The 10,432-nt window shown below is 40.0% G+C and overlaps 1 protein-coding gene and 1 long non-coding RNA gene across 5 annotated transcripts in view; one reads left to right on the top strand and one right to left on the bottom strand.

The window, feature by feature from the left end:
* The window catches only part of itga7 (integrin, alpha 7), a 32,289-nt gene that overhangs the window by 3,401 nt on the left and 18,456 nt on the right, over positions 1–10,432 (bottom strand). For 2 of the 3 annotated variants that reach the window (XM_020595535.1, XM_020595615.1), the window contains exons 6-24: positions 9,167–9,374; positions 8,326–8,522; positions 7,787–7,875; positions 7,526–7,653; positions 7,213–7,308; positions 6,979–7,040; positions 6,491–6,660; positions 5,979–6,128; positions 5,576–5,691; positions 4,640–4,826; positions 4,345–4,419; positions 4,056–4,135; positions 3,801–3,878; positions 3,506–3,608; positions 3,067–3,282; positions 2,647–2,763; positions 2,301–2,414; positions 1,717–1,815; positions 1,007–1,132 (exon numbers count right to left, since the gene is read on the bottom strand). In XM_020595535.1, the coding sequence (XP_020451191.1) occupies positions 1,007–1,132; positions 1,717–1,815; positions 2,301–2,414; positions 2,647–2,763; positions 3,067–3,282; positions 3,506–3,608; positions 3,801–3,878; positions 4,056–4,135; positions 4,345–4,419; positions 4,640–4,826; positions 5,576–5,691; positions 5,979–6,128; positions 6,491–6,660; positions 6,979–7,040; positions 7,213–7,308; positions 7,526–7,653; positions 7,787–7,875; positions 8,326–8,522; positions 9,167–9,374 (2,411 nt within the window). Of the gene's footprint in view, positions 1–27; positions 498–1,006; positions 1,133–1,716; positions 1,816–2,300; positions 2,415–2,646; positions 2,764–3,066; positions 3,283–3,505; positions 3,609–3,800; positions 3,879–4,055; positions 4,136–4,344; positions 4,420–4,639; positions 4,827–5,575; positions 5,692–5,978; positions 6,129–6,490; positions 6,661–6,978; positions 7,041–7,212; positions 7,309–7,525; positions 7,654–7,786; positions 7,876–8,325; positions 8,523–9,166; positions 9,375–10,432 lie in introns of those variants that run through there. The other variant, XM_020595704.1, reaches the window with a different exon arrangement.
* On the top strand, positions 2,364–4,625 carry LOC109957771 (uncharacterized). 2 transcript variants are annotated; one of them, XR_002274596.1, is made up of 3 exons: positions 2,364–2,452; positions 2,650–2,789; positions 4,601–4,625. It is a non-coding gene; the product is annotated as an uncharacterized LOC109957771 (long non-coding RNA). The 2 variants fall into 2 exon arrangements; XR_002274593.1 differs by lacking the exon at positions 4,601–4,625 and adding an exon at positions 3,574–3,794.

Genomic DNA, 10,432 nt, shown 5'->3' with positions numbered 1-10,432 from the left:
AAAAAAAAAAACTGGAAATATTTATACTAGAGAAGCTGGAATCACTGAAATTTTTGCATTTCAGTTTGTTTATCAAAATAATTGCTGATTAATTCATCATTTCAGCTCTAGTTTAGATTTGATTAGGAGGTTAATCTGGCCATGCAAATGCAGCAACAGTAACTAATGGGAGCTGGGCTTAGCAAGCAGTCAGTTACCCACCATCCCAGGTATTCTTATGTCTTTATTTTTGTGATAATGTACGGCAAAATGTGCAAATATTTCATACTGTAATGAACATCATCAGCCACACAAGAGTGGGTCGAGGAACAAAGCAGCTGTGGTGAGAATTACCGCTTGGAGAGAGAAGGGGAGGGGAGAACAGGCCAGAATGAAATGTTTTTATATTATAGTTCTGATGCCTGCTTCTCCACCTCCGAGGGCTGGACCCCCAGATGGGCGTGGTAGTACTCCGTCTCATAGTATCGGCGCCGCTCACTGCGTTTGAAGAACCCACACTGGGGCACCAGATCACCACGGAAAATTTGGAAAAGGTAGGACAGGGAGAAGCAGGAAAACAATGAAAAATGGAATAAAGTGCAAGTCCTCAGACAGAGTTAAGAGGAAAGGCAGTGAGACACAGAGGAAAAACACAAGTACTAAAGAGGAAAGGAACAGATGGGAGTGAGCTGAAAGGACTAAAATAGTTATAGGACTGAACAAACAAAGTACATAAAAAAATGAAATACCAAGGAAAATGCTGAGTGATGGTAAAGTGACAGGAATAAAGCCATGGAAACTCTAGGACCTCTTACAGTCCAGTGAACTGCTTTTATTGTATTTCCTATAGAGGAATCCTAAAAGGGCACACCAAGTTTCAATGTGCAAGCTATCTGCTGACATAAACCAGGTGTTTATGTCACTGTATCACCTTGAAGATTTTTATTATTACAAAATACTTGTGAAGAAGTTGTATAGTGTTCTGTGTGTTATCTGATGCTTGAGGGTTTGGTATTCTGTGTGTTACCTTCCACAGTATGCAGACCAGTAGAGTCAGCAGCAGGATGCCTGCCAGGACAGCTATAAGGATGATCCACCAGGGGATCTGGTACTGGTCAGCAAGACCAGGTTCAGGGTAGATCATCACTGGAACCTGAAGAGGAAAGGAGGATGCATTCTAATACTAAATTAAAAGGAATATGAGATCATGCTAGAGACTGATATATAAGTTGCTTTTGGACCCATCAGTTCTAGGGACTCCTCCAAGAACTACACACCTTTACAAGCTTTTCTCTGTTTGCATTTGCACTGCCAAGTGACGTAATACTAAGCAGGGCGACTGTTAGCACCTCTGCAGTTAATGTACATGTGCGTGGTCCCTATTGCATTTGGAGATTACCTACCCTGAAGTTAGAGCTAAAAAAAAGTCCCTCAAAAAGGCATTGTAAGAGCTATTATCCTTCCCCTGGAAAAGGAGGGTACTTTTTCCAATAGCTGTAAGAACTATGATAAAGTTCCTCTGTTCCAAAAGCACCTATACATGTGTATATACATGACACATTTAAAAGGAGTTTAGAAAATGTGCATACTAAACATTCATTTTTGTTAGTTTTATTTTTGTGGGTAATAATGTGTAAAAGGTATTTCATTATATTTGTCCACTAGTACTAGTAGAAAAGACCATATTAGATTTGTAATCCTTTATATTGGAAGCTAGTTGCAATGTGCGCTGAGTACCTGGGCAGCAGCATCCTTGAGGACCAGGTGCTTGATGCTGGACTTCACAGTGATGTTTGCTCTGACCAGCAGCTCCAGAACACTAACTGCTGCAAAATCCTGAGAGACAGAAACCATTAAAGCTTAATTTACATTTAGCTGTTTGATGTTTTGCTTTGTTCTTCAGTATAATGTGCTTAAACTTCATAACATATCTTATCTGGATATAGTGTGCCAACTGTTGTTACAGGCATGTCAAGTTTAATTTATTTTAGCTAACACACAGCAATCTAAGATTAACCAGTAAATTGCAATCATACATTCTGGTTGAACCCAAGTATACATGATGTATACCTTCACGCTTAAGGGGAAATTTAGTTAATTTGTAATAAGAGTAATGCACAAAGTTGATGCTAATATCCATGCAAAAAAAATTATAACAATAATAATAAGCAGACAACTTGAATATTGTGGAAATAAGTCAAACCACAGAAAAAAAAGCACCATCTCAAAAGAAAGAACAAGCACAATAATGCGTGTCCAGTGTAACAGTTGGACTGAAACTGAAACTGAGATACAACAATGACAGGATTTTTTTTTTTTACCTCTATGAAACTGCTGTTCCACAACCTGGCGTGAACCTTGAGGACGGCCTGACCAGAAAGACTGTTGAGAGGACACTGGAACAGAATACAACGTGCCGACCCCAAGAGGCAGTCCTGGAAGGAAAAGAGACAGCTGAGCATTGTGTTTTCAGGTGAACTGGGAACTGACATAAGCAGCTCCAAAAGCAGTGAAAAACAAATGCAACAAAGTCTGCATATTTTCTTTAGTTTAATTGCCTTTAAAACACTAGCAGGTTATTAATAACCTATTTCTCCTTTCATGGTTCATGTGTAATTCCTTCTGTATTTTTTCTCCTCTTGCTTTCTCTGTTCTTTCCCTTCTTACCAGTTTAAGTGATTTGCGTCTCTCTGAAGCTGCCACAGCTGGGGTGGTCCGTCCCATGTTGCCCTTTGGTTTGCCTTGACCTTCATCCTCTGGGTGGGAGCGGCGTGTTCTCCCATCCTGGTGAAAGTGATGCATTCATACAGGTGGAGTGTGAGTGTATGTGGTTGTTTGTCTACATGTCAGGTCTGTGATAGACTGGCGACCTGTCCAGGGTGTAGCCCACCTCTCACCCAGCGTCATCTGGGATTGGCTCCAGCCAATTTATATTAAAAATGACTACATTTAATTTATATTAAAAACTACAGTTTGGTCAGAATGCCCACATTCCTAGTTCATATTGCTCCTATAGGATTTAGATCTGTGAATGGTATTAAATAAGTGCATTTCTTACAAGAGTGAGAAAAGTACTGTTCTGCTTACCCTGTGACTGCCAGACTGTGGACGCTCTGCGGGTGACGAGCTCTGTAGCTTCAGAGGATTCAAATCACTTGTGGAAGTGCAGCGTGTGTCTGCGTCACCCTGAAATTTCAAGCTAGCAGGATACAGAAGCCATTTCCCATTGGCCAGTTCAGAAGGCCACATGATGTTTAGGAAGGCTGAACCAAACGTCTGCAGAGCTTGGCCAGGATTGGCAACCTGACAGAAGAAATACATACAAAGAAGCTGTGAAGACTGACAGTTTTCTTTCTTGGTTGATTTTTTGAAAGTCTGATTAATTACTGTATACTGACAGTAGAAACATCTTGACAGATAGCTTGACAGACCTTTAACCTCCTGTACAGTATGTCCACATGGCAACAAAACACACATGTAGAGAGAAAACCCACATGAGCGTCCTTCGCACACACTCGTTCCTCACCACAAAGTCAAAATCCACAGGGCTGCCGATGTCCTCCAGACTAGTCATGGCACTCTCTCCCTTCACAGTCCCACTGAAGAACAGCTGATCAGGACGAGCAAGCCTATGGAAACAGGATTAAGTCGATGTGTAAGACAACTACATACACACCTACTAGGTCAGAGCATTGTTTACAATGATAAATGGTCTTATACTTGTTATACTTGCATGTTAAGGGCTTAAGTAAACTAGCCAAAAATAAAACAGGTGTCCAAAGGCACTGATGCGTATAAACACTCTTACAGTTCTAACTCACCCAATGACAGACAGAGGGAGCTCTATCACAACTTTAGCCAGCGCTGTGACTGGGGTCAGGTCCGGCTGCTCGCTGATACTGAGGACAACACAATGAACACACACTGTTCATCAAGATCATGAAAGGATTGTTTGATCTGAACAGGTCAAATATCCACAATTAAATAATCAAAGCACGAGGTGTGTGAAATAAACTCTTAGTCTATCATGACGTCATTTGGACTTTTCATTGCCAGAGAAGATGTAGGGGGCTTACGTTGACAGTGAGAGATCTGCTTTCAACTCGGTGGTCTCAATGGTAATATTTGATGTGCTCAAGTTGATGGAGAATGTCAGCTGAGAGACAAACAATTATTTATTACAACCAATACCAAATAATTACACAAACTAAACAAAAAGGTTGTCTGCTGATGTCTTTGTTAATGTTTAGCACAGTAGATTTAAAGTCCTAAAATAATAATGCAGTCTGGTCAAAATGATTTCAACTAAAAGTGTAATTGATTTGGTAATGAGAATGTACAGCAGATTTTGTTTTGTTTTCTCACCTTAGTGTCTCGTTTGACAGGGTTTCCCAGGTCACACTCAACTTGGGAGCCGTTCTGGTTTGCTTGACATCTCATCTACAGTTAGTCAACATATCGGGCAAATATTATCAGCAAAAGCTGACAAGCAGAGCACAATTCCACCACACAGATCAACTGTTATCATTCCATTATTTATAAAAGCAAATTGTCTGTCAGAAGTTGATAGAATTTTTTGGTATACCAATCCATCTCTAAAAATCTATTTAATTTTCCTTAGCCCATACCTGTGGTGGGACCCTTGCGCCTGGACCCATACCTGTGGTGGGACCCTTGCGCCCGCATATGGCAGAGTGTCTGGAAGTGAGATAAGCAGCTGAGCAGCATGGGCATCATCCCCATCCTCCTCAGGGTGCAGGGGGTCAGAGGGCATGTTGGTGACAGTAATCTCCAGCACCACCAGCCGCTGGTCTGACAGGGAGAACACCTGCACATCATCCTCATCTCTACAGGAAGCCAGAGAGAACGGGGTGGAGATAAAAACACACATTTACAGTTGTCAGTAAAAATATTCAACACACAGCCAATCAACATTCTCTGAAGGCTGGGTAGAACCAAAAGTAAAGCACACAATTATTTGAGTGGCAATCTCACATCATATCATTTTTATAAGACAGGAGATGTAAAAAAACACGCATCATGTTTTTTTTTTTGTTTTTTCTTCTGCTTTTCACACTCTGGCAACCCAAAAGTTATTATTCTGAAAGACTGAGCTACATAATAAATGATTCATGCAACCCAAAAGTTATTATTCTGAAAGACTGAGCTACATAATAAATGATTCAATGACCGTTAGTTTAGCTATTACTAGTGGTGTACTCTAAGTACATTTGCTTAAAAATTTGAGGTGCTTGTACTAAAGCGTTGTTTTTACATTAATGCACGCTTAATAATAATCTAATGGTGCATAATAGTGCAGCAGTCACATGGGCTATTTTCTGGTATTAAGTACTTTGATTTTAATACTTGATTATACATGCACACTTTTGCTTAATCTTTTCAATGCAGGATTTATTTGTAAAAGACTATTTTGTACCATTTGGTGTTAGTGCTTTAACTAAGTAAAGGTTCTGAATGTGTCCTCAACAATAACAAACAATAAATATACACATAATTGTTTGTATTTGTGGTGTGTAGGTTGAGAGGCAATGCCCAATCCAGCAGCTACCACAGATTACGCTTGGCAGATATTTACGTTGGCAGAGGGGTGAAGAGGTCGGAGTTCAGGGGTCGTGTTCCAAACTGGTAGCTCAGCTTCAGGTTGCTCTGGCAGATTTTGTCACTGCCACATCCTTCTCTCAGGAAGTTCACCTTCAGGGACAGATGTGAGGCAAGATAGATGTGAACAGATATGAAGTCATGCTTGTAAGTGTAAAATCACCCTATCTACTTTTAAGTCTTGAATACCAAATTAAATGGTGTAGAATGATAATGCTTAAATGTGTTTTTATCACGTCAGCATGCAAATGCAGAAATAACAGTTGATATGAAGTTTTACACGCAGCCTCAGCTTGCTCTTACAGTAATCTGCTGGTAGGAGATGCTCATTAAAATCAAGGCAGACTGTAAAATACTTGTAGCTCCTTGTTGTTACAGACCTCAGAGTGCAGTGTATTTGAAGGGGAAACATTCAATACAGGCATCAGTTTCTCCAGCCTCTTGGCACCAGAGTGTCTGCGGGGTGGCACAGACTTTATAGTATGGGTGATCACTAATGAGATGGGACGCAGTTTGTCACGGATGTTCTCCTGCGTGGACAAAGATTCTGAAAATTATTAAGGTAAACAAGATGTGTGTGTTCATAGAAGTAGTGTAGAGAAACATGGGGAGTGATTTTAGCTAAATTTGACATCAATTTATAAAAACACTGAATGAAAGGGAAAGTACAGTATTCTGTGCACCAAAACTCAGTATGAAAAGTCATATTATCAAATAAACAACTCTTATTTGAGCATTATTTACAATGTTTTGCTGCTACTGCAGTAAAATAACAGTCTAGAGCTAAGACCAAAAACTACCAAATTACATCAAACTGAACCAAAAAATTGAACTCCACAATACATCTGATAATTCTAATCTGGACAACATGAACAAATTTAAGTTAACTGACATGGAGTTGGAAGACAGCAGTAGTGCACGCAAGGTGACGCTGATGATGTAGCTCAACATATTCTGTCTGGGTATACTCGGGGTCACGGGAATCGCGTCCCAGGAAGTTTACACGGTGTGGTAGGCCCAACTTCCTACGCTCAGTGTCAGCTTCAAAGCGCACCACCAGGGCTTGAGGGGAGAAAAAAAGGGGATAGCGAAGGAATGAAATGTCAGACCACCAGGGCTTGAGGGGAGAAAAAAAAGGGGATGATGCATAGAGATAGCGAAGGATTGAAATGTCACGACACACACAGAGTGCTCACAGAGTCCTATGGTGCATATAATAAGGCCCCATCTAAGGGATTACAGAATTACACAGCTGTGATTTACTCATATTATGATAGTGTGATATTACTCCTCAGATAAATAGAAGTGACTGCTGTCATCTGAGGATGACATGAAGTACCATGAAGAACAAAAATGGTATGAAAACTGAGTGTGACTTACTAATGTGTGGTGAATAGTGTTCTGGGTGGGCTGTAAAGCTGAAGCAGATCTTGACCTCCACACTAAAATAAAAAAAAAAGCAGATGGCGGACAGTAAAAATTTAATTATCTGTATTATGGTTTTTATAACTACAATTCAATTCTACAGAAAACTGTAGATAAAAATCCTTCTTTAGTAAATAATATAAATTTTATAATCTGTGTTTAGATGTTTGTCACATCATCAGTTCTTACCAGACTCCATCTCTGCCTTTGCAGTTGTGTTGCTCCAGATCAATGTGTTGAGGGTTAATAGAGATCACTCTGATAACATGAATGACTGGATGAGACCTGGGGGGGGACACAAAAACACTGAGCTGGAGACATAACAAATAATGACAAAATTAAGGTAAAATTGATTTGAAGCATCCAAGATTTTTGATTGAACTTGGGTTTATTGTGTGTCTCTAGACTGCTTATATATGGAATTCAACCATAGGGCCACAGGGCTCCAAATCGGACTGGATCACATTTGGGTGTTTAAATAACTTTGAACTACTTTTCTCACCTGAAAAGAACCACCGAATCATTGAGAGAGCCCACCGCAATGTCTGGATAATGGTTATTATCAATATCCAAACCGCCTGAGATGGAATATCCAAAACGTCTCACATCAAAGTCACGACCATCCAACACCTGATGGGATAAGGAACTGATAAGTTATCATTCTCTCATTTATTCAGTCTCATAATCAATTTGTTTATTTCTTTTTTTGTTTACCCTTCCTTTCTACTGTTTACTCACCCCCCTCATAAGACTCATGACTCACCTGGGCAGGTTTTGTCTCAATTCCAGCATCGGAGCCTCGGTAGATGAAAACCTTGCCATCGCCATCAAAAGGTGCACCCACAGCAATATCTGATACAGATACAGGATTGGTTGGTGTGCGGTTTTATTAGAACTGAAAATCAGTATTGTCGCTCTGTCAGTTGTTCCCTTATTAAAAGTCTGTTTTAGCAACTTCTCGGCCTGTGTCTGCAATTTGGGCCCTACTCAGCAAAACCTTAACAGAATCATAATAAAATGAGGAGACTTTTTACATTTGTATTGCTCCATGTTAGGTGAGGTAAGTTAAGTTACAGCAAATTTACCTAATAGTTTGTTTAGAAAAAAAATTTAATAGTAACTCTTCAGGTTTAAATATAAACCTTAAGTCTTATCTTATCTTGGATTCAAATTTAAAATACATGATTGTCTAGACTCAGTACACATCCGTTAAATACTGTCTTGGGGTCTGACAAAAACCTTGGGGCCATTATTCACTCTCTTGTTTTGTAGGCCACGTGATGACGAAAACATTTTTCTCACCTCCATATCCATCCTGGTCCAGATCTCCTACACTGCTGACTGCCATCCCAAACATGGAGTCATATGTCCCATTGAGACGGATGGGTCGAGCCTGATCATTCCAGCGGCCAAAAGGGTTCAGGTACACATAAACAGCTCCACCAATCTCTGCCTTACGGTCAAAAAAGTTAGGCGCTCCTATAATCAGGTCTGTCCAGCTAAAAATAAACAGAATTACAATTATCGCCTTTACAGTCACCCCTTGTAAATGTAACTAAGTATATTTACATTTGAAGGTATTTACTTTTCTGAAGTATTTACACATTATGCTACTTTATACTTCTGCTTTGTTATATTTCAGAAGTAAATATATTATTATTATACTTTTTACTCCACTACATTTCATTTGGCAGACATAGTTCATTTTCAGATTAAGGGTTGAAAATATGATCAACTTTTAAAGTATGATGCATTGTAACACAGTAATTGTATGTGTACCTCAGCCAGCTACAGTAAATTACTGTTAACGTCTAACATTCATCCATAACAATTCTCCAGTAATTTAGAAATGTAACAGTGACAGGGCCAATCTCCCTAATGAGTACTTATATTTTTGACTCTTTAAATACACTTTGCTGATAGTATGTCTGTTTTACACAGGTAAAATTGTGTTTGAGTAACACTGTGAATGCAGGACTTTTACGTTCAATGTAACATTTTTACTGTGATATCATTTTGTTCAAATAGGTAAATAATATGGATACTGCTTCTACTAATTCAATAATCTGAATATGTCTTCCACCGCTGATTATCTGTTGTATAATGTTCATCAAGACTGCCTTTACATTCAGTATTTCCTCACCCATCCTTATTTAGATCAGTCGTAGCTACTGAGTACCCAAATGAGGACGCCAGCTCCTCCCCCCAGAAAATGTGCTGTGGCACCAGTCGGTACACGTTGTCCTTTTTCAGCAGAACCACAGCCCCTATGTGATTGGCCCGGGGTGCACCAGCTACGAACGTCAGCTCCCCAAGGCTCATTATCCCCATGGCAGAGTCCACAGAAAAACCTAGAAGAATAAAAAGGACGCCGGGGGGAGGAGGAAGGGTCAGGGGTAAGTATTTAACATGGGGCTCAGAGTAGCATGTTCCACCCTACTTACTAATGAAATGTGTGGTTTAAGTGACTATTGATTTTATGCCAAAGTCATGACTGGTGTAAATGTCCTGTGTGCTGTTTGCTATGGGAAGGCTGGGAATGCTTGTGTGTGTCCACTAACAAAAGCAAAAAGGCTGGTTATAGTGATTACAGAAGAAGATGTATTGGACTTTGCCAAAAGTCCCATGAGGCTCACAATCCTGCTCCTCTGGTGGAGGCAGTCTGTAAACATGGTAGGTGGACATTAATGAGATTTACGGCCTAAAGCGTCTCCTCCTTTGTGTGTGTGTGTGCACATTTTGAATGTGTATATCTGCGTGTGTGTGTGTAAAGGAATGTGCTTGCATATAATCAGATAAAGCAAAGGAATGAACAAGTGGAAGGGGTTTGAGATGTGTTTGCTTCATGACCAGATTGTGGTGCAATTTTCTTATCGCACTGTGAAAAATAACACATCGTAACAAACATTTCACCTGAACAGAAGCAACCACATGCATTTGCTTCACTAGTTTAAAAAAAAACATGCAGAGGGCGTGAAAAGAGAGGATCATCTATCATGACATCTGTTAGTCCTGAGTAAACATGCAGAGGGAGATGGAGACAAACAGTGAGCAGCTTCAGGGTGGCAAGTGTGGAACGCAACAGTCTGCAGGTCAGCGCCTGTAAAAACCAGCAGACAGAGACAAGGTGCTTCTTTTAGCACACACAGTCCCACAGTCTTGCAACAAGGTTGGTGCTGTAAAACTAAATCGGGAATGGAAGCTAATGCAGCAAAGAGTTTTTAAAGGGTGTGTTGCCCCGGCATCTGCCTAACATAGGCGGAGCCAGTAGTGGTAATCTTAATAAACTGTTTGGCTTCACTTCATTTCATAGACTTAGGAAATTATTTAATAATATATGTGTGCTATATGGCAAATGCCTGTCATTTCAGTTTATATGCAATTATTTCTATTTCAAACACACCACCAG

The sequence above is a fragment of the Monopterus albus genome, unplaced genomic scaffold (assembly GCF_001952655.1).
Source record: "Monopterus albus unplaced genomic scaffold, M_albus_1.0 scaffold1.1, whole genome shotgun sequence".
In the NCBI taxonomy this organism is placed as follows: domain Eukaryota; kingdom Metazoa; phylum Chordata; class Actinopteri; order Synbranchiformes; family Synbranchidae; genus Monopterus; species Monopterus albus.
The sequence above is the reverse complement of the archived record's forward strand: the minus strand, read 5'-3'. Positions and strand labels throughout refer to the sequence as shown.